Raw genomic sequence first — 26956 nt, 5'->3', positions numbered from 1 at the left:
GGATTCCCGCGCCATGAAGGTGCGACTGGCTGGCGTCAGGCAAGATGCGGCATCGGGTTACAGCCATGGGCGAGACCAAGCTGCACAAAGAGAACTATGCGCCAGTCTAACAGCGGGACTCTGAGCGAGAGTGTTTTTTGCGATGGGGGTACACGACCACCAATAGTGTCCGTCTTGTAACCTAAACTTGTATCGAGAATATTAAACCCACTGTTTCTTTAATTACCAAAAACTCAGTTTTCAAGACCTCGTTTATTTTCAAGAATATATTTTATTTGAGACAAGACTAATTCAATAACACAACAGCCTCCCGAGGCGGTATTTCGCAAAGTTTGGAGTTCATGCAAGCTAATGCCCAAATGTGATTTATGTTAGGATCACATTCATGTATTGTTTATATGGACCGTGTTTATATGGATACCTCGCTATATGGACACCATTTTCGGGGCAGACTGAGGAAATGCGTGCATTTCTGTTTCGTTTTTATGGGCAACTGACATTATGGAGGATTGTTTGGGGGAACGGAGGTGTCCATATTAATGAGACATCTCTGAATAAGAATATCTGTCTTTCCTTTGCGCTATTTACTTATTTGTAATTGGGAATATCGTTACATCTCTATAAATTTATTTTTGCACTAAGGCGTCATGCATCAGATTCTTGTGAATAAAACCATTTATCTTTCTTTTTCTGCCCATTTAGTCTTTTGGACTTCAGATCTATCATGTGAGCTCAAAGTCCTTTTTGGCATATCCCGCGACCCGGTGTTTCACACTGCCAAACAGCGAACAAAAAAGCATGTTTCCTTAACAGCTGGCGTATTTTTGAGTATCGTCCTTCCGTATCAGTCTCAAGCAGTTGCTATGTAAACTTTATGCGGTTAAATTTATTGATGATAATAAAAATATATTTAATTACTGACTGAAAGTTGGAAACATAAATGAAGGGCCGATCACCTTAAAGATTTACATCATCAAGTGAAAGCGCTTGTTGCCGGACTGTAAATATTGTGTTTGAGACCTGCGAGTGTGTTTTTCTTTTCCTGTTCATATTTATATATTTGTGCACCAAAGACGAGACCTGCATGGTTGTTTTTGGGCACGTAAAATAAAATAAATAAGTGAATGCACTCGCTAATTCTCTGGAACATGCTCTGCAAATCTTTGCTGGCGTTTTTATCCTCAATAGGCTCAAACTCCTTTGGGAGAGCCTTAAATGACCCCAAGCAGCACACATGTCCTATGAACATGCATGGGACGTCCCTGGAATGTTAGGACATCCTAAATACATTCCCTGGACTAGGTGTGCTACTAGGGACTGTGTTCCTGACTCATATATAATTTTGCAAACATAGAAAAATCTTTTATTGCCTCTGATGGGATGAACAGCAATTTTATGTCTGCGTGTTGGACAAAAACAAAGTATACATGGGGACATGTGGTGGAACTATGACAACTACTCACACCGACCGTCAAAAAGTGACAAATTAAGTAGCTGCCATGTCGAGAAAAGCATCATATACCATTTTGTTATATTTAACCAAAAATCATCATTTAGCAAGGGTGATGCTTATGTGCAAATTGAATTGACCGGCATCTTGTCAAGAACAAACCTCAACAGCCAGGCCATGCCAGTTTATTCTGCATAAGAAAAATATTCACTTGGGAACGCGCTACTTTAGGCCAGGTTCAATTGGAGTGCAAAGGTCCATATAAATTAGAGTGAACAATTTTAATCACTGCTTTCTTTGATTCTTCACCTGCGTCATGGTGCTGAGTGTAAACAATGTTGGTTATGAAAACAAGCGTTATGATTGCCGCTCAATCTTTCAATTAAAGGTAGACTGAAAGAGCCTGTCATAAAACTTTCATGACATTTTGAAAATAATTTTGCTTTTGGCTAAGTTGTGTCGTCGATATATACATACAAGGTGCGGCTGTAAGAACTAACACATTTGGACCGTCTTGCAAAATTCAAATTCAAAACATAAATACCTGAAATTGGGTACGCGAACATAGTTTTTGAAAAAGTTTTATGACTATTTTTTTTTTCTTTTTCAGAGCTTAAGTCAGAGATGGTGAAATGTTAAAAATAGAGCAAAAACGGCGGCCATACATTTGCTATACCGTATACTGGATGTTCGTTGTCGTCACACTGGTTTGAGCTTTCTCCCAGGTGGGCACTGTTCACATATTTCGTTAAAAGTATGTATTATCGCGATCATCTTGCTCATCGCCAGCCTCTGCCATTGGTTTTTAACGTTTTTACGTTGAGTAAGCCACCCTGGAGCGAGCACATTGACCAGTGCAAACGAGAAACAGGCTAGTTGGTATAGGACATTAGAAATACACAACCTCCGATTTTGCTTTTTTTCTAATAGTTCGCTACCTCAAACTTGCGAAACTATGTTTGAGTGCCTAATTTCAGGTATGTATGTCTGAAATTCGAATTTCGCAAAGCGTACCAAATGTGTTGGTCCTTGCGGCCACACCCTGTATATCGTAAAGCGTATTTCGTAAACTATATTTAATTACATATGTATGGCAATGATGTACCTCTTCTATGATTTTATGCGCTGCAATTAATTTCTGAGTTCAAAAGCACCACTATAATTCAGCTTTCAATACTGCGATGCAAAGTTGTACCAATCACGGGTATTTTAGGCGACCTACCAGACTTTGGGACAACATTTTGATTCAGGTAAAATATGTGTGATTGATCTACATTTTATTCTACTGTTGTGTCGAAATGAAATAACACAATATCTTATTTTTGGTTCCTGAGAATGAAAGTGGATTGTACAATTGATTAACAAGCTATATAGTTATTCTATTCATGGCAGAAATAGTGCCAATTGCCAAAACAAAGCGTAAAATATATTCTTAATTGAGCAGTTCAAACCGGTTAACACCGGTTTGAACCATATTTTTTGCTCCCCGGAAGTGAACCGGACCTGAACTGAAAGAACCGAGCCAATGAAAATTTTGGTCCGACACTGGTTACGATGGGCTGCTTTTGACTTAGTTCTAGCGCAGACGGGGCGACCGAGTAGGACAGTAGACATCGCAAATCAGAACTGGCTGTCACAAACACTATCAGTGCTTTTCATTTCTCTTCAAATGCCTTGGTGAAATTAAGGCACATCTAAAAACAGACTGGTAAGCAAGGTCATTCATTTCTGTTCAGCTGGGCCTTGTGGCTACACTAAGGGGCACATGCAAGTATCTCCAGAAAGGAGGTTCAGCGTATGAGAGGTTAATTCGAACGGCTCAACCTCCCCCCACACTTTCCCCGCCCTAAATTTTACACATGCGGAATTCAAAAGGGGGGTCTGAAAGTAGAAGAAACAAAAAGGAGTAATGCTGCACTCTTCTCTTGTTCCCCAATTTTTCCCCAGCTTCAGGATACAATTAATCGGAGACTTTTGCAACATGCCTTGGCAATTTCTACAGACTAACATATTTTTTTGCCCTAACCTAAATACCTACAAAAAGAAGAAAAAGAAAGCTTTCTTTTTTTCTAAGTGCAAAGCTGTCACATCATGTTAGAAAGCATGGCACTTGAAAGAAGGCACAGTAGGAACAAAGAATGGAGTAAAAAGGAGGTGTTGTCCTGCTTTGCTTATCTGTTGCTCTTGGCATCTGAGGCCCATTACAGGCCATTGTTTGGCATCCTGTGAGTCTCTACAGTCTTTGCTAATACAGTTTGGGAGGAAGAAATTACTATCAGTAGTAATTTGCTATATCAATATCTCAAATGCCTGTGTCAGCTTGCTAAGCTCATGGAAACTTTACTATAAAAGAAAAAGAAGCTACAGTAAACAGTCCACTTGCAGCGCTGATAAAGACAGCAAAAATACAGAACCAGTCAAAATATTAAACATTCATTAATAGAATTTATAGCGGCTCTGTTCTAGTGTATGTTTCTATTGCAGAGCATTCTATTCCTCTTTTTAGTTTCTAAAGAGTATATTTTGGTGCCTCTATATCTGGCCACATCACTCTACCAATTGCTTGCAAAGGCTGAACCCCTCTTGCTCCTCAACCTCCATCACTGGGGGCCTTCCATGGACAATCTGGCTGCGGTTTTTAACTGCTGTTGCAGAGATGCGCCCCAGTGTATAAAAGGGTGGTGCTCAATCCCACTTTTTCAGAAATATGATTTCGAGACTGGATAGATCTTTTCCTTTTGCATTGGCCGAAAATAGAAGGAAGGTGTTTTTGTACGAACTTTGGGCGAATGATAATTCACCATGGGGGCAAAAACAGTTCTTTAGTTTGCTGTGGCTGAATGAGTGAACAAAATATTGCTGACATGCTCGTGGCCAGGGGGTGGCCACATTGTAGCAAAACACCTTCATTTGTGCGGAACGTTGGAGGGGGAGGGATCAATGTCTCCATTAAAGTTTACCAACTAAGTGGATCTTGTAACGTTGCAGCATAAGTGATCATATTGTTCTCAAAGGCTGCAGCCATAAGATCATTAACTGGCTGTCAAGCATGTCAAATGGCGAAAAAAGCAAGTAGTATTTGTCCCGTGCAAAATGTTTTTTTTCTTCAGAACTCCACAACTTTGGGTTTGTGGGAAGAGACAGTTTGTGTTCCGTGTGTGACGGGCTTTTGGAGAAACATTGATTAGCGTTGAAATACGTTCGTCTCACTTTGAACGACGCACATCCGGTGTGGTGGTCTAGGTGTCGATGACGGTGCTTCTCCGTCACCCTTCCGGTGGATCGAGGTGGTGCGTCATGCTCACGTCGATGTGCTGCCTTCCAGGCGTCGGCGCAGGCGGCTCTCGACGGTGCCTCGGGGAGTGGTGACGGCAGCTCCAAGCCGTCCCTGCTGCTGTCCAAGAGCTCATCCCGGGCGTCCTCTCCCGCCGGCTCAAGCGGGAGTAACCTCCCGAGAGAGGATGGCTCGGCCGGTTCTTCCGCTACCGGCGGCGCAGCGGTCGCCAGCGGGGGTTCCAGTTTCAAGCAAGCCACCCCCGAGAGTGAGCATGCGGTATATTTGCACATTTTTCTTCAATAATGCTTTGTTACCCAAAGAACAGGGTCATGGTGGAAGTGGCACGATGCAGCGTGGCTATAAGATTTGCTACAAGAAAAGGAATAACCAGAAAGTTTCCGAAACATGCGGGAAAGTTGTTGGATATGACAGCTTGTACCAGAGTCCTTCAATAGGCTTCTTGTCACAAAACCTCTGGTGTCAATAAGGGGGCACAGAGCTGGCAATCTAGCCACCACTGATGGGAATCTGGCAGCCAGAAAATTTTATCGGAATTTCTAACGCAGTCTGAATGAGCCAGGCTTAGATTGCGGTGATGTGTCATTGCACTGACAACGTTCGTTAGTTAATGTGAGCGTCTTTGGCTCTGTACACTCGATCAGTTGTTGAAACTTCCTTTTCTGCGTTAGTTTCCTAAAATGATATCATCTTTAATTAGTTTTTCTTGTCTCAAAATTACCTTTCAGTTCCGCCACCACTGTCAAAATTCAGCGCTGCGAGGGGCAGCATTTATACACTGTCTCACTATAATTTGGTACATGGCGAAGGCTACCATCCCAGTGAGTCAGTTAGCCCATCGAAGGGAGACACATGACTATGCTCTATCTCATTAGTTGCATGTAGCGCTGGCGGGAGAAAGAGGAAAGACACTTATGTATTAATTTTGAGTGGTGGGCTAATCTTGTAGGCTCCAGTGCTCCAGTTGCTCCAGGCTCCAGTTGCTACACGAAAGTCATCCAGGAGTCTCGAAAATGAAAGCAGTGGCCTGGAGCCATGTATGGTGGCCAGCTCCGGATGAGGACATCACGGCAGCAGTGGAGGCATGCCATACCTGTCAAAAACATCAGTGAGCACCAGGATCGGCACCAGTGAGGCCATGGCCATTTCCGAAAAGGCTGTGGTCTCGACTGCATGTAGACTTTGCTGGACCCCTGAGAAACACCTACCTGTTCATTGCTATCGACGCTTATTCCAAATGAATCGAGGTGTTTCCAGTAAGCACATGCTCGACGTCTGTGACAGTTGATTCTTTGGAGAAGATGTTTGCTATTCAGGGGATGCCGGATGTAGTTGTATCAGACAATGGTCCGGCGTTTGTGAGCGAAGAATTCAAGACATTCTTACGGAAGAATGGCATAGGACAAGTGCTGGCGCCCTTGTACCATCCCGAGTCCAATGGAGCGGCCGAGCGAGCAGTGCAGACGATTAAGCAGAAGTTGAAGGCCGGATCAGGGGACCTCATATGCAAATAACCAGACTGCTGCTGTCATACAGGACGACGCCGCATGAAGGGACAGGCTGTAGTCCTGCTGAACTTTTGATGGGTAGGAAGCTTAAGACTGCGCTGAACTCTGCGACGCGATCTTCGGACCACAGTGAATCGAAAACAGCTCCAGCAGGACATGTGCAAAAATGGACCATGCACGAGGATCACGGATATTGAGCCCGGAATGCCAGTCTTTGCTCGGAATTTCCGACCCGGCCCTAGGTGGGTGCCGGCTACTGTAGAGTCTGACCAGGGGTTTGTGTCGACGCTGCAGCTGCCAAACGGCAGAGTGTGAGGCACCACGATCTCATCCTCGTCGGCAGTTGTCATAATCGGACCAGACGCCATTCAAGTGCAAGTGCGTGCAGCCTGCGCCGCAGCACGTTTACTTCTTAACTTCACTACACTTCTAGGGTGAGAACAGCGACCTCTGGGACACAAAAAAGAGGGCAAGAGTGGAGTTCGTTCCTCCCCTCTTTAACAACTAGGTGGGTCGTGCTCTCACCCCTGCACCTTTGGTAAGGGCTGTCACGGACATGGCCTTCATCTCTCCATTTGGCTTGAAGGGGGTCGTAGTGCTTGCTCTTTGCCAAGTTATGGTGAAACGAAGTATAGTGGAGGCAACGCAAACTGGTACGCTCAATTGCCCGATTCAATTTTTTGCTCGAAAAAGAATAATTTTGTTTCGAAACAAGTGGAAAAGGCTTATTTGCAAGGTCTGTTATTGGTAATCAGTGAAGAATGACCAGGGCTTGCATACAGTGATCAATTACAGGCATAACAAAGCATAACAAAGAAATTGTTTTTACAAAACTACTTGTCACCACGAATTATGGTTGGCTAACTCAGGATGAAGAGGCCAAAGAAGAACTCTCCCTTACCAACATTGGTTCGTCTGACAGCAGCTTCTGTCCTCGTAGGCTTTGGCAGAACTTTTGTTATCAAAAGCGTATTGAAGGGCTCTACTAATAATTGGGTGCCTTCATAGAAAATGGCAAAAAGGCAGGTATCCCTATGCTGCCACAGATGTAATCACACCTCTAATTTATAGAAAACTACTACCAGAAACATGTATCTTCGACGCTAATCAAACTTGGTTTTGACTTTTCCAATTAAACCTGTTTTCTATCCTCCTTTACCATACTGTCTCTGCTCCTTGCTCGTGGCAGGCTGTGGTGCTGCTGCCAGGCTAATTGCGTTCAGTATAACGCCTAGTTTCATTATTGGTACCTGAAGCATGCTTGGAGCACAACTTGTGCGAGTGATACACTTATGTTCGTGCATCGAATTAGGCAGCACAATTAAGGGGCGTGTGGCAGGTGCGAGTCACACCCGGTCACAGACATTTCAAGGTTGAACTGATTTATGACATGAGCATCATCCATAGCCTGTACAAAGTCAAAATTGGATCCTTGAATAATAAAAAAAAAGGCACATTTTTTGTTGGAGTGGCTTTTCAGAGCGAGGAATGTGTATAGATGCACTTTGTGTTGTTGTTTTGCCAGGCCTTGCAGACAGACTGGCCCCACCTCCAGACATGGCGGCCCCCGTGAAGCTGGTAGACGACTCTCTCCAGTGGTGCGACAATGCCCTTGAGGTCAGTCCTTGCTTTAGTGTGCCCTAAATGAGAACAACCTGAGCTATCGCACCGGGAATAGGCATAGATCCAAGGACTCAAACCGAAAAATATAATGTTTCGGTTACGGTTGCCGTTTCGTGTTGATATCGGTTTCGTTTAGGTTTTTTACGGTTTTGGTTACCAATTACACATTCCTAAAAACCGTTTTTTTTTTGTTTTTTTTTCGGTTTCTTCAATAGCTTATTTTATTGAAATTCTAGACAGCCGTTTTATAATGAATGGTATAAAGTAGTTCCAGATATCCAACAATGGGGCATTCACAATAACGAGATCTCAAAAACGTCTTTGCACTTCTAATTGGTCAAAAGTTGCACACGTTTCTAGCTCCAAGTCTTGTTCACTACATCTATATGCATTATATAGATTGATTCCCAAGCATACATGTTACCCCCCGCCACTCGGGGATTGTCGCATTTTATATAATACAAATAAAAATAAACATTGCCACTTACTTGTTTGGCAACGTTTGTAAACAACTCTCAGAAAATTCCCACTGCTGGAAGAACCATTCGCACCTTCTCGTCGCTATTAGTTTGTGGCAAGCCAAGATATGCGGAAGAGGCTTCGCCCTCACTAAAGGAAGGAGCAGGACTATAGCCCTTCTGTAGTAAAACACTGCTAAGTGGAATAAAGTAATAAAATTGAGAGTTGGTCTAGTTAGTAAAAGTCAAACATAATGTAAATGCAACAGTGCAAAGCAGGGAAGGCTAAGGAGAAGAACGAACAACACGAAAAGCTGTAAAAGGATGTTTTGTGTTGTTCGTTCCTTTCCCCATATATTCATTAGTGTGCGCTGTTACACCTACGTCATGTTTGCCATTTTCAAGCAAATGCATGTGGTTATAGAAGCCCACGTTTCTCGCTGTTCGATCCTGTGAGGCTAGAAATATTGTGCATTGACATAGTAGCGCCATTTTTTCCCATGGTTGGGAGGCGGAGCTTCTCCTGCAGATACATTGCAACTATTGATGTCACTAACTTTCGTCGAGCCTGATTTTTACGTCGAACCTCAAGGTTCTACGTTTGTTTTCCGCCAGCCCTGCATGACGGTCAAGTTACCTCGTTTCTTCATACTGACTAGTGCAGGTCAGGAACAGCGGTGGTTTTGAAAGAAACGAGTTGGATGGACATCTCAGAATTATAACTTATTAGTTAATACCCTGAAGGCGACACATACTGAATACATGTATGCTTGGGAATCAATCTAGCTGATTGATTGATTGATGGCTTATTTAGAAATATAGACTTTTCATGATAAGCTTGACCACTGATTCCAACCAAGTATTCTTAATCCCAAATTTAGATTCAACTAAAATGTATTACCAGAGGCACCACCAGGGGCGGTGTTGGACACCTGAGGGGGGAGGTCAGGTGTTGGTCAGCGTACCATATGTTTAGGAACCCCCTTTCCCTCTCCCTCGTTTCACGCCCTAAATTTTACACAGGCAAAAAAAAAAAATTGGGTTGTGTGTATGTTTATACAGCCTAGAACTTGGTCTGCCTCACAGGGGCGACGAGTCTCCCAGCTGTAGATGAGCAATTTAGCCAGTGCAGTACAACCGCTAGCCTGGGGTCTTTAACGTGCACCATGCAGTAGTGATACACGACCGCACGCCGGTACGATGCTCATCCAGATCGAAACGAGCAGGGGTGGGGATTGAACCCAAGATCCCTGGGTTCTGCAGCGCGAGCTTTCGCTCCACGTGCTCCGAGCTGGTGTGCGCTAGCCCACTCGGCCACCGATCCCCCCTTTACACATGCAGAAATCAAGAGGGGGGTCAGGACATCCAGACCCCCCCTCTAAATTCGCCCCTGAGCAGCACTCGCTGACAGTAACTCTGTCAAATGGTTACAATATTTCAATATTTCAATATATAGCCCTCCATAGATCATTTTTTTCTCAGGCGAATGCTAAAACCAGCCACTTCAGATACTCGACTCCTGGCGCACAAGACTCCTATCCGGCCGACCCTAGAATATACAAACATTATTTGGGACACAGTTACACAGGTAGGAATTAATCGTATACAACAAATACAAAATAAAGCTGTCAGATTCATTTTTAACGCCTATAAGAAGGCGTCCGTTTCCGAGCTTAGCCAACAGCTTGGGTTTGTCCCGGTTCAAGAACGAAACTGTGTATGCAGACTTCGTTTTTCATTTCAATTAATTAAGGGACAATATGAAATTAACGTTGACGAATACATCACTTTCTCGACTGGTTACGCTACCCGAGGAAGAACACCACTTACGATTACACCTCACCAACTGCGCATCAGCGCTTTCAAATTCTCCTTTTTTCCTAGAACGATTGTAGAATGGAATGGGCTTCCTGACGAAATTATTAGCGAAGACTCTGTAAGTGTATTTGTTTCCGCTTTGTGTTCTGAATGAGTAACTAGTAACTCTTTGGTACTATATTGCTTCATTTTATGTTACTTTGCACCTTGCTACAATCCCTGATAGGGATCAGCAAAATTTGTAAATAAAAAAAGAAAGAAAGAAAAAGAGAGAGATCTTTTTTTAAGGACATTCTTGAGAAAAACAAATATTTTAGGGGCGAAGCTCCTTAGGGTCTAGCCTTGCCCGTCCGGCGTCCGTGCTCACATCGATTGCACTGCCTTCAAGATCGGCCCACTTTAAAAAAAAAAACAATGTACGCCCGCACGGGGGTTCGAACTCAGGACCGCTTGCTTACAAGGCAGACGTCTGAACCACTATGCTACACTCCAACGTTGCATGTAGCCGCTCAACGTTTATAGATGAGAGGGCGCTGCGGTCAAATGCTCAACTGCGTATATAAGGATCCGTACCCCACATTCTATTTCTGACATGGACTGTTGACTTAAGGCTGCGGTCCCACGGCGGCCATGACATATGACGCTTTCCGCACGTTTTCGAAATGCGATTGTGGCGTGTTCAAGCTTTCTAAAATTATGTGTTATATATCATCTTGTCCTGTACAACATTATCTTTCCTTTGATGTAGGATTTGTTTTCCTAGTGCAAAACGCTAATTCAGCGGGCACCCGCGAACATTGGCCTTTTCGGCAAAACATGGTTTCGTAGTACAGTGGTACAGGGTGCACAATTGGAGCAATTTATTTCAAATTTTAGAATGTTATAGAAGAAGAGTGCATTCATTGTCATTACAGGCCCTTTTCTCGTTTTTCATCTTATTTTGACAGATATTTACTTTAAAAAATGTACCTCGCGGAAGCACATTCAGTCGCGGATTTTTGGCCGCCTACTCGGTCATTTTATTTGAAACCTTTTACATGTGTTTGCAACTATGGTAGAAAGAGCTACACTAAATTTCATTGTAATATGGCCTAAACTTTTTTCGGAATGCTCACGTGAAAAGTGACAAAAACAGTTTTTTTTTGGCAAACTTCATTTGGTAGTACAGTGGTACAGCGCTTAGGGATTGGCACATTTGAATAAAATTGTAGATCTGCAAAGAAAAACATATTCTGCTTTGTCATTAGAGGCCCTTTTTCTAAATTTCACCTTTGAGTTTCCATAAAAAAAGTTTGAATAGAGGCGAAATCACGAATTTGTTGATAGTCAAAACCGAGTATTTTGACCCTTTTTGGCAGACATTTAGGCCGATATTTTTAGTATTAAATGGAGATTACTGTTCCAGGTCCTGATTATTAGCCCACATTTTCACTAATCGAGCCTATTTATTAAAACAAATCATAAAACATACAGAAAACACAAATTGGATGTCTGGTTGCGCCCTCTATGTGGCGGTGGCTGAAATGTGACTACGCGAGGTTCAGGAAACTGCCGAGGATGGCGCTGATTCCAGCTGTGGTTGCCAGCTTCGGAAACTGGTTGTACACTTAGCTTCTTCCGTTTCTTGCAAAATAACGTGCTGGAAAACTTAGTCGAAACTCGTGAGGTCCTTTATAACACGGTACTTTCTGCTAATATAGCTTTTAGGAAGAATTTCAGTCGCCTTCATATTGTCAAACGATTTTTTTTTTTTTTTATGCGAGGCTCCACCGGTTCAGTTTGCTGAATAAATTGTTCACGCAATCGACATCGAAGTTTCAAATTACCGAAATGCCAAAATCGCCAGTTCCGCGTAGATACGCAGCGTGACGCACGTGCTTCTGGTGCGTGTGCACGTACGTGTTTGCTGCGTGGTTCTTCGGTTGCTGCGAGTTTTCGCGTATTTATTGTGCACTGCTTACCTCCGTCTGCGCACGCTTCTCATCCTTGTAACTACCCCTGCTCTGATTGCCTAGAGTGAAGTTTGTGTCTGTCTTTTCGTTCGCTGACTAAGCTCGTGTTGGTGTCCTTCCTACTGGCTGCTGTTCGTGTTTGCGTACCGTGTGTGTCGCTTTGATTACTAGGTCCCCTGCTAATGGGGTGGAGCAAGCGGTGGGCGTCGCGGCAGGGGTGGGTCGTGATTGGGGAAACAGCTTAGCAGCCGACGCCGACTTCGGCGCGTTTCTTCTGCGCACGCGCGTACTGTCATTGATATCGCTACTTCGCGCCGTGACGATGCGCTGATCTACAGGCCGGTCGGCGCTCGCGTGATATTGTTGAAAATTCTCGAGCGTGTATTTACGTTTCGAAAGCCATAATAGAATTAAAGTAGACATTTGGCCGGCAGCCGGCATACCGTGGCTCTGAAAACAGATTGCTAGGAGTGCCCTCTCATTCGCTGGTTCCACGCTGGGTGCGCGCAGTCCGTGCTTCTGGCCGCCCCGGCCGCCCAAATGCGTTTTTCTGATGCTTGTTTTGTTTTCAGTAAACAGACAATAGATTCCTGCTGATATTCTCCTTTATAATCTTCACTCTTGACAACTCTTTAGTGTTGGAAGGAACTCTGTCAAATTTGACGATAATGCATGTGTAAGTACAACTGGAACCTCATAGTTGCAAGAATACTTTTCCTGGATTGTCTGCATTAGAGTGCCTCCATGTGCGCTTCGCACACACGAAGGCTCCCTAGTCTGCACCTTTCTGATAATATGATCGGTCTCCATAAATTGCACTTCCCCGCTTCGGGAGCACGGCCAGCGGTGGTTCTCTGTCGGTCATTGAACCTCACACACGTGAAGCGTTGTCAAAGCTGTGATTTACCGGGCGTTTTATTATTATGTTTTGTTTTGTTTTGTTGTTTTTTTTGCTGAAAGAAATTATACTTTTGGTATTCCCGGGGATAACATTATCGGCTGCGGCGGACGTAAAGGAACGAGCGTAAATTGACAGTTAGTGGCCTAATAAACTAAAATTTGCCATTTGCGAACGCTGGAGAGGGGGCGACCTCCTCTCCCCCGTTCGCTCCGCTGAAGTGGAACAGGGTGGGAGGAGCTCCCACTTCGTTCTTGACCTGTCACCGACTACAGTTGCGAATTCCACTTGTCATTTTGGAGCGATGACGAGATAGAGCTGAGTCATGTATTGCGTTCTCTGAGATGAAGAACGCAATGTGTGCGGAGTTGCTCCACGTATGCACCACTCACCAGTAAAAACGACCTGTCCTCCGAGGAGGTCGAGCGAGACGCCAGCTGACATGGAGGTCGGTCACCTCACCGTCACCACCGTCTACCGTGCCTTCAAAAACACGGGGCGCAATGTGTTTCTGCAGTATAACAAAAAGTTGAACAAACAAGGTGCAAACTTTCATTTTTTTCCTAAGTGTGGTTTGCAGGGCTGAACCGAATACAAAAACGATACGCCGTGCTGGGATGACGTCGACTACAATGGTACACAATCATAACAAGAGCACAAATCCTGCCACATTATTTTGCTACAGTGATAAGAGCATATATATCTTTGTTCGCGATGCGGCAGCAGAGACATTATTTCCAAATTAGAGTTCGAAGTTAGCCTTCGATGCTAGCACTGACCAACTCACTTCACTCACAGGGTGAAAACGTGAAACTTTGTATCATTCGGACAGAGATCGAAAAATAACACGCACCGCTTCAACTTGGACACCCCAAATAATTAACTTTAGTGGATCGCACGCAAAAGCTTCGCGTACGCAATAAAATTGCCGGTCAGAAGTACGGTTCCGCAAACAAAATCAACATATGAGTCATCAAATTAAGAAGAAAAACCAGGTGTGAGCGTGCCAAAAATATTCTACATTTATTGTTGTCAATATTTGTTTTTCTATCCACGTGCTTATGTCGCAGTGGAAAGCCGTGAAACTCCCTATAAAATTATTTTGGGCAGTGTTCCCGACGGTGCTCGCTCGATCGTAAAATGCCGCTTTGTTGCTACTTTGGCGAATCAAACAAGGAAGCCACGTTCACCTACAATGCCCTGTCCACAAGAAGGGAAATCGAAATTTTCGCTTCGTTTTCTTTTTTTTTTAATATTCTTCTCTTCTGCACGATATAGGGTATGAATTATTATCCTTCCCTGTACTCTCGCTGCGACGAACAGTCCGATAAACGAGTCACCCTATGACAAAGATGGGGGTCCCGAAAATCTCCTAAAATCGTGTTTGTTCTCAGAGACACATCCGTGTGTAAGAAAAACCGCGGCCCTCTCCACGAAGTACGGACATATTTGATAAATAGCGTTGACTTGAGGTTGAACTTTTCATTTGCTTTGTAAACACAAGCGTGACGTCACGTGCGCATCCCACGCGACCCGACTGAAGTCTGAACTGGTGTACTATGTGTGGACAATAGGGCATTATTTTGACTTCCCGGCCGCGCGACCTTGGCGAGGGAGGACAGATGGGGGTCCGGAAAACTCCTAGAATCGTGGTCTGTTCGCAGGGCCACACACATCCGTGTGTAACAAAAAACGCGGCCCTCTCCACGAAGCTTACACAGGCATTGTTGTGTAACTACTGAAGATGCCTCCCGCAAGGGAGGCGAAACGTCTAGTGAAATCGTTTTTTCCTGTTCTGTGAAGTCGGTGCTTTTATTTTAATTATATTACCAGTCGGCCTGTGTGACCAGTGCTCATTTGAAGAATCGCCTTTGTCTTTCCTGAACCCTAACAAAAACACCCTCATAACATTTTTTTTTTACTGTTCGGCTACGTTGGCATAGCCTATAATCGACATAATTTTTGCGAAAGCCTACTTTTATTTTATAATTATCTGTAACCATTTCTAATTGAAGAAGTGACAAGTATAATAATTATATTATGATTTCATATCAAAATTCTACGAACCGGGAGATGCGAAATTCGGTGAAACAGCTTTTCAAAAAAATATCCGGTGCCCGAAACTTGCTTATATTAAAATGTCTAACATGTGTATGTGTTCTAATACAGAAGATGAGTGCAATGTGGAAACTGAATGGCCTCACAGACAATTGTCAACGAGTTGGAATTTTTGATGAATTACCCTTTGTCGAGTCATCCTACTACCGATTGGCCTCTTCAATCAATTGCCCGTCGACAAATATTGTTGTTGGTTTATTTGCCATCTGGTGTAAGGGGAGAGTGTGGGGCTCGTCAAGCCGACATCTGCCAGCATTTTCATCGCGCCTCCAGCGCCTGTACTGACTGACGCCAACGAGTTGGCCTAGAAATAAATACCTACGGACTATACTATAGCCGCTAAATATCTCTACGCGAGCATGATTTGTTTTCAAAGGGGCACCCGCCTGTCGGTGCTTCTTTGAATTATACATACGTCACGGTCAAAACGTTCCGCAGTTAATGAGTGAAGGCCGACCAACCTATTTTGTCCAATTGTCCGTGTATGGGAGATGAGAATGCCACTGCGTCAAAGACAAGACGTGTGCGAGCGTTGCTAAAAATAGAGACCACTATCGATGTTTTAGTATACATGGTTTCATTCTTAGTCAGAGCGCAAACAGAGGTTAAATGTCACGAAAACACATACACAAAGACAAAAAGCACTTTATCACGGCGCATTGTATGAGTTGTTATATTAGTGGGTGGAATCACCAAAACAAAGATAGTGAACGCCGTGGCGTTTAGGCGTTGAGCTGTTGGTGATGCTTGATCGGCGCAATGTGTCAGTCGAGCTCCAACTGAGGGTGATATGAGGCGGGGCAGCTCTGTGGTTTTACTTGTTGTTTATTCTGGTGTCTTTCGTTTTTGCGCGAAATATTGCGGATCACAACAGCTAGGCATCTTCGTCCGATGAAGCTCTGTTTTATTGATTGGCGTTTCATCGAATAGTGGACATTTCATCGAACACCGCTTCATTGAACGCCAACTCATCAAGTAGCTTGATCGAATTATGTTTCTGCTATCAAATTATTGCAGATATAATAACTACGCTCGTCATATTTTGTAAATAACGGTAGCCTTTAGCGAAAATTGTGTTGCATAGTTAGTTTCGGCCATCAGCAAATAGTGAAAAATATCTATCTACCTATCTCTCTCTCTCTCTCTCTCTCTCTCTCTATATATATATATATATATATATATATATATATATATATATATATATATACACACAAAGGCAAAAATGCGTACTGTCAGAGTTACTAATTCGAAGTTTACTACGACGTTTCGAGCGGGGACCACTCTTCATCACCTAATGAAGAACGGTCCCCGCTCGAAACGTCGGAATAAACTTCGAATTAATAACTCCGACAGAACGAATTTTTGACTTTTCATATATATATATATATATATTTTACTAATACAATGTCTGGACATTTACACTTACCAAGTAACCATTTTCAGCTGTGATTTGAGACTGTGTTGTGCTTATCCCGCTCTTATTTATTTATTTTTTGTTTCTCTTGTTTCTGGCCTTTTTAGTATAGGCTTCCACCAGCTCGCTTGCGCGTGAACTCTAATTTCAAGTGAAACAAGTTTGTAAATTAGGGTGACAATATATAGGTTTGAAATCCTATACCAATTTTATTGCCATTTGGTGAGCCACGTACGAATTTTGAAATATATCTTTTCATCCAAATAATCGATTAGTAAATCGAATAGCGATTCGGACGAATTTACTACGACGGGAAGAACGAATTTGCAAATCTCATGGCAATTAGGAAATTTCAGCCATCCTTGGTTTCCGATTGGTCGCGCTCAGTAGCGGCTCCCTCCGCACAAAGTAGCCTCGAGTCAGAATTCGCGGAGTCTCTACTGACCAGCCAAAAAAGTGCGGCGCTTCAACTGCTCCCGCCCAGACGACTTGATGTATTTGTATACGCCCATGACATCGGCCGCGATCGGCGATTGAGGTTCCGTTAGCCGACGCAAGCGTCAGCGGACGTCTCATATTTCCATACTCTCATTTAACTACAGAAACAAAAACAACAAAAAAAATCATCCAGTTCATGTTCACTATGTTCACCACTGACAAGATAGTCGGTAGTCGACGAGTTTCCGTGCAAAGCCGATCAAAACGAGGCACCAGATCAACTTTTACGGCTGCCATTAGGAAAGATCTGGCTTGTCGCGTTCCCTCAACGTCACTCCGAATATTGTTTGTGCCCCGCGCACCATCCTCTTCTAGCAATATTTTTATTGTCCCCACGTGATTTCTTTTTTATGTTCTTACTGGTGTTTGATCATAATTCGGTCATTGAAATAGTTTTTGCTGCCGACCCTACCATTATTTTGACCCTCTGGCAGCAAAGGAATATTATGCCGGCATTACACACGAAATAAGAATGTAGACACTCCGCCCCATATCTCAAATTACATCACAATGTGTTTACACAACTGTAGTGCAGAGGTACGATGAGCAGGGTCTGAGAAAATATTACTTTCAGTATTTTCAAAAGAGCGACGAAACAAAATAAAGAAAGGACCGCCGATCGGCAGCGCGTGCAAGCAGAGGCAGTAGTGACAGGAAGCGCGAAGTGTGTCTTTCGTACGGCCGGCATCAACGGAGCATCAACGGACCTTTTGTAGAAACATCGGTTCGAGAGTAAATGATTCCAGTACTTTCTCTCTCTTCCTTCTGGCCGAGCAGGGAGGGAAGATGGTTTCGTTGTGTCGACCTCGGGGCGGAAGATTACGCACGATGGGGACAAAGGCGAGTTCGGGGGAGCCGTATCTAGGTCACAGCGCCTCAAGGGGTGGACAGGATGTACTATAAAAAAAAAGCTGATGTTTTGGGTGTGGAACGGGTGGGTGAGGCCTTGCGCGCGCGTTGTTTTCTCGACACCTAGCCTCGAACCCAGTCGCATGTCTAGGTGGCAGCACATATTCGCCAAGAGGTCCACTCACGCACTGTCCGAAGATGTACTCTGTTTTACTCGTAGGATTGCTACGCTGCGGAATGTAGGCGTGTGATTTCAGAAAGGGCGTCCTACCATTTCTGCGCGCGAGTGCTCCTGCAACTTAAGCATTGTATACAGTTACGTCCTCGCGCCCGTGCCTTGGCCAGCCCCATACACAACTTATGCAGTATCGAAAAGGCATAGTTCAAAATTGGCGGTCCCACTTTTCCATACCGCTTCAAAACCCCATCTCGCTCTAATCACTTGGCAGCCAGACAATTTTGGCAGGGGGCCTCAAGTTGGGGATTATCCGGTACATTGTCCTCCCAACAATGAACGTGGGCGCGACGGGCCAGAGGGTGAACACGTGAAAGGCGGCGTAAGAGTGGAGAAGGAAACTCAAGGTCGCAAGCGACGGGAAAAAGGTTTTCGAAATTGGCGCGCAGGTTTTGCAGCATTTGCTTATACGGACAGCCAACGCCGCCCTGGTGGTTCAACTAATGTTTTGTTCAAGATGGCCGCTGTGGTACCGCAGCCTTAAGCGGTGGAGATGCATTCCTACAGCTTCTAACGGATCCAAGCTGATCTGCTAGAAGAACCACTGGATCTGCATTTCACCGACCATAAAGCAGTAATATTTATTTTTTCGGTTAATATTGGTTGCCGGTATGTAATTTACGGTTACGGTTTTCATAAATTTCAATTGACGGTTTCGTTCCAGTTACGGTTACTGAAGAAATTTCGTTCCTAAACGGTTTTCGGTTTTGGTTATGGTTACGGTTTGAGTCCCTGCATAGATCATCAGTTAAGACATTGTTCTTTTTCTGTAAACGACTAAATTTTCGCGAATTTCACGAATTGCCTACAATTCGCAAAAAATACGTCCTGCGAACAATTCGGGCAATATGTGAACGCTGCGGAAGCTACACTCGATTCGCGAAAATTAGAACCCGCAAATAATTAAAAATTTTCAGCTTTGGCCCGATTTGCGAAAATTTGAGCCCGCAAAAATTAAGTTGTGTACGGTATTTGTTTACTCGGCCAGTGTAGCTCAAAGTTATGCAAATATCGGCCATCTTTGAGAGGCTGTCACCCGGGACCAGTAGCAGACTCAGAGGGGGGTCTGGATGTCCTGACCCTCCACCTCTTGAAGTCTATATGCGGAAAATATTAGGGCAGTTACAAGGGGGGGGAGGGACGGGAGGGTGGTGTTTCTTAAGCATCTGATATGCTGCCACCCCTCCCTCTCCCCTTCTGGAAACACCTGTATCCACCCCTGCTCAGGGCAGTGGTGCTTTTTACGGTTCTTTGATTTGGTTTATGATAAAGAACACTAAAAAGCACAATGTTCACATTTGGAACTAGCAAAGCAAGCAAAAGTTTCGAGAAAAGCGGCGCATATGCGCGAGGAGAATGAATGGCAGCGGAGAATAGTTTTCCGCGGTGTGCTAAACTTAACCACGGCAACGGCGACTGCTCAAATGCAGTTGGTGCTGCACTCACGTGTTGAAGCGCTTCAGAAAAGAAGATTGGGCTAGTGAAAAAATATTGAGCGTGCAGACAAGATGGTGAAGGTTAACCATGATAAATGATACCTGAGACTGTAGTATGAAAAGGGAAACATCAAACAGTTGGAGAGACAGAAAGAAAGGGACAAGGCGGCGTCTCAAGATCAGGTTCTTCAAAAACGTTTACATAACAAGTGGTTATGGCTGTACGAGTCCAAGGATATGCGACATCGGCACGCTGACAATTCTTCTGAGCAATGATGCGATCTGCCCCGCTTGTTTAGACTCGGAGGGGTTCTCAAACTGAGTTTCGGGGAACACAGGGGTTCCACAAGCTGGTCTCATGGGTTCAGCGAACACCCAAATTGCAACCCCCTCCCCCCCCTCCCCATGCCGCAGGCTGCGCGGCAGGACCATGCACAGCACCTTCATCTCACTTTGTACTGACATCGCGATTGATATGGTGGGGATATATGGGAAGCAACACAAGCAAAACTGCCTACAATTGCGCATCTATTGCCCCTCACTCAGCAAATGTGGAGGGGGAGGGAGGGGTTCTGCGGCAATTTTTGAGGCTTCCTGGGGTTCCGTGAGGCCAAAAAGTTTGAGAACCTCTGGTCTAGAGTGCAAATTCTCTACGCGTCCGAAAGTTGACTGGGAAACGCGAGGGAATTGTATTGTCCCTCAAACTACTTTTAGAGCAAGTGAGTGTCCTGAGTGGGTTCTTTCGACATCTACATCAAAATGTGCCATATTAGATGGGGACATAAGCGCAAAGCGAATTTGCAACAGCGGGAGCTCGTGCGAGTTTGGCCGTCCATCAACTTGAAGGCTGTTAACTTCTGCGCTACTGCACAAATTTTCGCCTGCTAACACCGACGCACCACAAGACATTCACTAACAAAAAGGTTTGTGCTGCTGTCACGAAAACTGGGAAGACCAAATTGCTGACGTGGGAGGTGCAGTTAATTTAACTTTATTCGATGGCCCATGACACAAGACTGTCCAGAAAAATTACAACATACAGTGAGGGATGATTTTAGTGACACTGGATGATTCCTGTACCCCACCCTATAATGGTATACCTGTACCAATTTAATCTATATTGCAGCCGAGTTTTGAGCAGTGTGCATCTTTTGAACTTTCAAATGCATTTTTCTCATTTTGCAACTTTGGGTCGTCTTTTCCAACGTTTATAGATACTTTTTCAGTTGCATATCTCCTCAGTGCGCCCATAGGAAGGAGGCGGCCTGTCGCATTTCCCACCGCTGCAGCGCTGCAGTCAAGGATTGAGCTAAGAGATTGCGTGTCGTCTGCTAGTGGGCAGCATTACTTCCTCAAACTGCAGTCCGAATGCTATGCTTTGTTTGCGACTGTTCTCACGAGTTACTCTGTATTTAATTGCAGCGCTGTTGCGCGTAATTTAGCGTGCAGCAGGCGGTATTTCGCTGAGAGAAATGCAGTTACTCTATTTAATTGCAGCGCTATTGCACGTAATTTACCGTACAGCAGGTGGTGTTTTGCTGAAAGCAACGCATTTGTGTTGTAGCTTTGGCCAGAATGACTGCGTTTGCCCGCTCAATTTGACAGCCGCAAAAGGTAGGGACGCGTGAGGACTGTTCAGCTCAGATTGAGTTACCGCAATCGCCCCCCCTTTTTTCTTTTATTATTCTTCAGGATTGTTTAGTTTGTTTCCAAAATTGTTCAACATATTATCTTGCCTGATGTAATAATTAAAATGTCTATCCAAAGATCTTTGCTGTTTGCAGCATCAAAAAAAGTTTTACACTTTTTCTTTTTTTTTATTTGTTTCGCGGGTTAACCGCATAGGGGGCAGAGATAAAGGTGGGATGCCTGAAAGAGCCTCTACCCCGAAATATGTGATGTGCTTGCAAAAAATATTAAGGTCCATTTATGCAAAGATAGCATACTCAAACAGAGTCATTGCTTTTTAAAATAAATGCGAAAGATAAACTTTATTTAAATATGTACATGTCACACAGGATTGTTGACAGTTTTGTTAAGAGCCTAGTTCTTTACACAAGCTTTGCCCTTTTTCGTTCTCTTTGTGCCATCACTGCGCTGTCGTTATCTTGGCAGTTTGCTCTTGCAAAGAAGTGAATACGAGTTACAAAGTAAAAATTAATTTCAGTTGTAAATTGATTAGCGTGTTCAAAGTACTGAAAAACTATATTTCAAAGTACTGAAAAACATAGAGGTTTGGGCTGTTCGACATGACTTCAAACTGATTGTCCACTCCGATAGACCTACTTCCAGGAGGATGTATATAATCAGTTGAATTGATGTTATAATTGATGTTATAGCTGGTAGAACTTTAGCTTTTCATTTTCCTTCGTGAAGGCAAGGCTGGTTGGTAACTTGGCTTGAAAATAATTATGTTACAGATGCCATGTGACAGTATTGAGGATAAACAGATCCTACTGCGAGCTGCAAAATTTGCTAAAGTTAATCTCTCTGTTACTGCACGTATGAATCCCAGATTATGTGCACATATTCCAGAGACTATTCCAGATGACATTGACTTGGCCACTTTGCTAAAGAAGTGAGGGTGGGCACTCTTGTTCAAGCCTGCACCTGTGGGGATATAGGTTTCATGTAGCCAAACTTAAGGTTCTCCTACTGCAATGAGGCCTTGAAATTGGGCAAATCGGAACTTCCTGGGAAAAGGGATTCATAAGCGGAGGTTTGGCTACAAAAGAGAGTACCAGCGTTTTTTGTAGAACTTTTGTGGAAGCACTTTGATACCAAGGGAACTACAGAAAGGGGGAGAGTAATAGTGTCTTTATGCTATCGGCCACATTCAACCTGGAGAAACCAAGTTGCTTGGCAAAACATAGGCTTCTCCTCTGAAGCCTCCAGGTATTTGATTTTCAAGTTATTCCCACCAGCTTTGGCTATGCTTGTTTTTTGTTTGGACTTTTGTCAGGCAGCCCTTACCACGAGCATCCTAAATGAAGGCTTTGAAAATCAAGGTATAGCGATGTTTACGGAAGGCTTCCTATTGTAAAAGTAAGTGGTTAGTTTCAGCACTGTGAAGAGATCAATGCCCAGAGCAAAGCTTGATTTTTTGTTGAGAAGGTTACATCCTCATTAAAAAATACCATGTGATTGAAATATCACAGGAAAGCAAAGAACACAATTCAGTCTTAATTTTCTTGTGCATGCATTTTTTTTAGCTTTGAATATTCATACACAATGTGGGCTCTGAGCTCATTCCCCCAAAAAATGTTTATAGTTTAAGAATTGCGAGTTCTCAAAGTCGAAGGCAGTTTTGCACAAAAAAGTTTTGTTCCCTGGGAATATGTTTGAATGTTGAGGTGTTCTTTTGGGGGCGCATAAATTTAGGTCTCGCTTCATTCAGTTGCTATTTGAGACGGTAGCTTCGAAACAGCAATGACATTCCTGCGATAATATCAACGAAATGGGGATATTGGTTTTCAGCCTGTGTGAAAGCATTCTCAAGGCTCGTAAAGGCATACAGTTTGGTTCATCATTCTGCCCTCCGCTGCTCCCAACCCATTCCATTAGACTTCTAGCTCGTCTGATGCCTTCATATCTTTCTGGAACCGCTGGTCACTTGACTCTTGTCTGGTATCTAGTATATGAGCGATTACTGGAGGGCCGGTGGAGGCTAAGTGGGGCTCTCACTCCCACACACTACCCAAGTAGGTACACATCGTTCTTGCGGCTGCCCCTGCAGGTGATAACGCAACAGTTTGTGTCGTCAGAGATGGGTCCAAAACTACTTCACACCTGGTGCTGGCCTTTGTTTTTGTTGATAAAGAGAAACAGAAGAACACACTAGATATGTTGGTAAGACTAGCTTTCTGGCTAGTCAGATGTGCCACAACTGCGATAGACTATAGGTGGTGTGATATTAGTGCAGGTGAGCTAGCAAGCTTTGTGAAGTCCACAATGTTTTCACATATCTTGTGAGGTCCAGTGTAAGCAGGATTACCTGCTTCTTAGATCTTATTTGAAAAATAATTGTAGGGTAAAGTCAGATATTACCTATACTTGAAAGTTTACTGGCCCCTAGGATGTGATTCAAGTTAGCGAACTTGCAATCTGTAGGCCGACAGTTTGCTTCGGGTCTCCAAGGCCCGTTTGCTCGAAGCGCTAACCACGGCTAAAGTTAGTCGCAGTACCTAGGAGAGGGATTTTGAAATCACGTGACTGGCTCGGTAGGGATGCGGGGAAACATGGCGGTGCCCCGGTGAGTGAGCGCCGCTCGCTTCAAAACGAATATGTCGTAGTTCCAATATTGGGCGCGTCAGTCAGCAACGAATGGTGCAGGAGGCTTTCGCTTTGCCTTACCTCTTAAATCGCAAAGCATGAGCAATGACCTCGTCGCATTTTTTAGATAGTCTTTCGAATCTGGCTATTCCCAAGCCTAAATGAACGCGATAATTGTCGGCATGGCAACGTCTTTGGAAAGTGGATTGCCTTGACTCAATCGGCTGGGTATTGATAGCACACAAAAGCACACAGCGTTCCCAAGCACCGAGGTGCATGCTACGAGTAGTTCCACGCATTCCATGTGCTGGCGTCTGCAGTAGTAATTGTTCTAAAGCAAAAAGTCTAAAACAAATTTTGCCTTGCGTGTGGGTTCGTCGAAGCCTTATTATGATTATTTACTTTGAATCTTTTATAAGAGGAAGGCCACCGCACACGGGCCGTAGAATTACACTTCCAGCGTTCTCCTCGATGCTTGGTTAATTTAGAAAAAGGTCTATTGGGATGCTGTCTGCTTTTGTGTGCTCTCAATACCTGGCCGATTGAGTCAAGGCAATCCGCTTTCCAAAGACGTTACCATGCCGACAATTATCGCATTCATTTAGGCTTAGGAATGGCCAGAATCGAAAGACTATCTAAAAAATGTGGCGAGGTCATTGCTCATACTTTGCAATTTAAGTGAGGTAAGGCAAGGCGAAAGCCTCCTGCACCATTCTTTGCTGACTAACGTGCCCGATATTGCAGCTACAACGACATATTAGTTCCGAAGCGAGCGGCACTCACTCAGTGGGGCACCGCCATGTTTCCCCGAATCCTTACCGAGCCAGTTGCGTGATTTCAAAATCCCTCTCCTACGTACTGCGGCTAACTTTAGCCGTGGTTAGCATTTTGAGCAAACGGACCCAGAAGACTGTGGCAGTTCCAGCTGGGTCCCAGGTGTCCCTGTTTTCTTTTCTAGTGTGTGTGGTGTTCAACCAGTGTAGACATGCCTCATCCAATAAATATTTAGCTTGTATGCCAAATGTCTTTTGTTGGGCAGACAGATTGGTGGGCGGAGCCCATATTTCCGGAGGCGTAAGGCACGTCCTGGGTGAGGGTTGTGATTTCTTCTGTCTTTTCTTGCTGCAGTATCTGGTCGACCAGCCCGACTTCTACGTGGTGGGAGTCGTCGGGATGCAAGGTTCTGGAAAATCGACCGTCATGTCCATTCTGTCAGGGCAGTATGGACAAGCGGGCGAGAGGCATGTCCTGGTCTATTATTAGCACTTTTTTCAGATACTTTCCACCTTGAGTGTTACCTCTCCTAGGAAGCCTTTGGGGCGCCGCCGATAGACTCGGTTGCTTTGCAACGTAAAGCACAAATATTTTATTTTTTTAAACATTTTCTGGACCTTATGTTTTGTTTTGCCTTCTTGTAGATGGGAAAAGGGCTAATTTACAATCTTTTCGTTCACCAAATTCTGGGTGAATGGAGGTGCCTGGAGCTCATATTGTTTGCAGAGTGGAGCCACAGAGATTTGTCACTCGGGCTGAAATTTTATCTAGTTACAACTGCAGTTACATACAGTAGAACCTCATTGATACGTTTTTCAGGGGATCGCGGGAAAAAAACATATCATCTGGGAAAACGTAACAACCGATAACGCGCTTAGGGGGCTCTACATAAGATAGAAAGCAGCTCTTATACAATGTTTTATTTTATGCTTACTTACAGAACTGTTGAGGGTTCAGACATGTTCACAAAAGCACGTAATATCCGCCTGCCACTTCGAATTAATGTTAAGCAATAAAAGCTCTTTCTCCTGGAGCCGCAGTACTCTCTCACTCTTTGCGCAGTCTGAAGTACAGGGTGTTTCTCGAAAAGTGGACAAATTTGATATTGCGAAAACTACTCATCACAATGAAAAAAGACTTGTGTCATTTTGGTCCTGGGCCAGGGGCCTATCTGGTAAAATGATTAAAGTCTGGAATAATTATATTGTTAATTATTTTCATGTAATTAACTTTTTTAATATTGTGTTTAAGGGCACGGTTTCAATTAGAAAATTGCTCAGCATCATCAAAAACACTAAATCAACAAATTGCAGAACGATAGAAGGCACGCGCAGCATTTTACGGCTTTCTGGAAAAACGCGTACATTTGATGGATTTTTAAGACAGTGCAGCAGAGGTTGGTTGCACTATTTCTCCATGGGGCCCGGTGCACTCGGGGCCGAGATGCGCTCCGATTACAAACCGAAACTTAAAAACCCGTTGAACTTGTGCGGTTTTTCAGAAAGCCTCAAAATGCTTTGCGTGCTTTCTATCGTTCTGCAAATTATTGATTTAGTGTTTTTCAAATGATGCTGAGCAATTTTCTAATTGAAACCATGCCCTTAAACACAATATTAAAAAGTTAATTGCGCAAAAATAATTAACAATCTAATTATCCTGGATTTTAATAATTTTCCTAAATGGGGCCCTTGCCCAGGACCAAAACGACACAAGCCCTTTTTTGTCGCGATGCATAGTTTTCACAATATCAAATTTGTTCACCTTTCGTGAAACATTGTGCATATCAAACTTATTTTTATAACAGAGTGCCTTCCTTTTTTGCGATGCCATGACCGTCGTCAATGGGCGGTCATGGCCGAAAGATCATGGCTCACGCAATCGAGTGGAACAGAAACTAGAAGCGCAGCGTGCATGTGGGCGCACGGCGCACCTCGTGCCAGAGAAAGAGAAGGACAGATGAAAGAGAGAGCGAGAGAGAACGAGCGTTTGCCGCCTCGCAGCCTCGCTCCCCGTCCTAACAGTGCTCCAAGGTCACACCAGGGCAAGATGGGAAGCTGTGGCAGAGCTCAGCAAAACCCAGCCCCCCAGCGAGGAGACAGAAGGACGGGAAAGAGGGGGAAATGAGTAAAGACGGGCGTCTGCATGCCCACGTGTGCCGTGCGACTCGCATTGCATGGTTCGGCTTTGCTCTGCTAGCTTTGCTTTGAAGCCAGCGTGGCAGCATGGTGCCCGGCGCGCCGAGGCGCTGCTACGCCGACACTTTTGGACAGTAACAGGCAGGAAACTAATACATGTATCTCTGTGGAAGTAAAACAGGACCTGCCTTTTTGAACGTAACAGCCGGGAAAACGTATCAAC

General features: G+C 44.2%; 1 protein-coding gene across 1 annotated transcript in view; it reads left to right on the top strand.

The window, feature by feature from the left end:
• LOC8033722 (protein SMG9) overlaps window positions 1-26956 on the top strand; it is a 59198-nt gene that overhangs the window by 4222 nt on the left and 28020 nt on the right. The window contains exons 2-4 of the mRNA XM_029988090.4: window positions 4776-4992; window positions 7779-7870; window positions 24953-25065. Of these exons, the coding sequence (XP_029843950.1) occupies window positions 4776-4992; window positions 7779-7870; window positions 24953-25065 (422 nt within the window). The remainder of the gene's footprint in view (window positions 1-4775; window positions 4993-7778; window positions 7871-24952; window positions 25066-26956) is intronic.

The sequence above is a fragment of the Ixodes scapularis genome, unplaced genomic scaffold, assembly GCF_016920785.2.
Source record: "Ixodes scapularis isolate PalLabHiFi unplaced genomic scaffold, ASM1692078v2 PGA_scaffold0__279_contigs__length_252992795, whole genome shotgun sequence".
Classification (NCBI taxonomy): domain Eukaryota; kingdom Metazoa; phylum Arthropoda; class Arachnida; order Ixodida; family Ixodidae; genus Ixodes; species Ixodes scapularis.
Note: the sequence above shows the minus strand (reverse complement) of the source record. Positions and strands in the feature narration are given on the sequence as shown.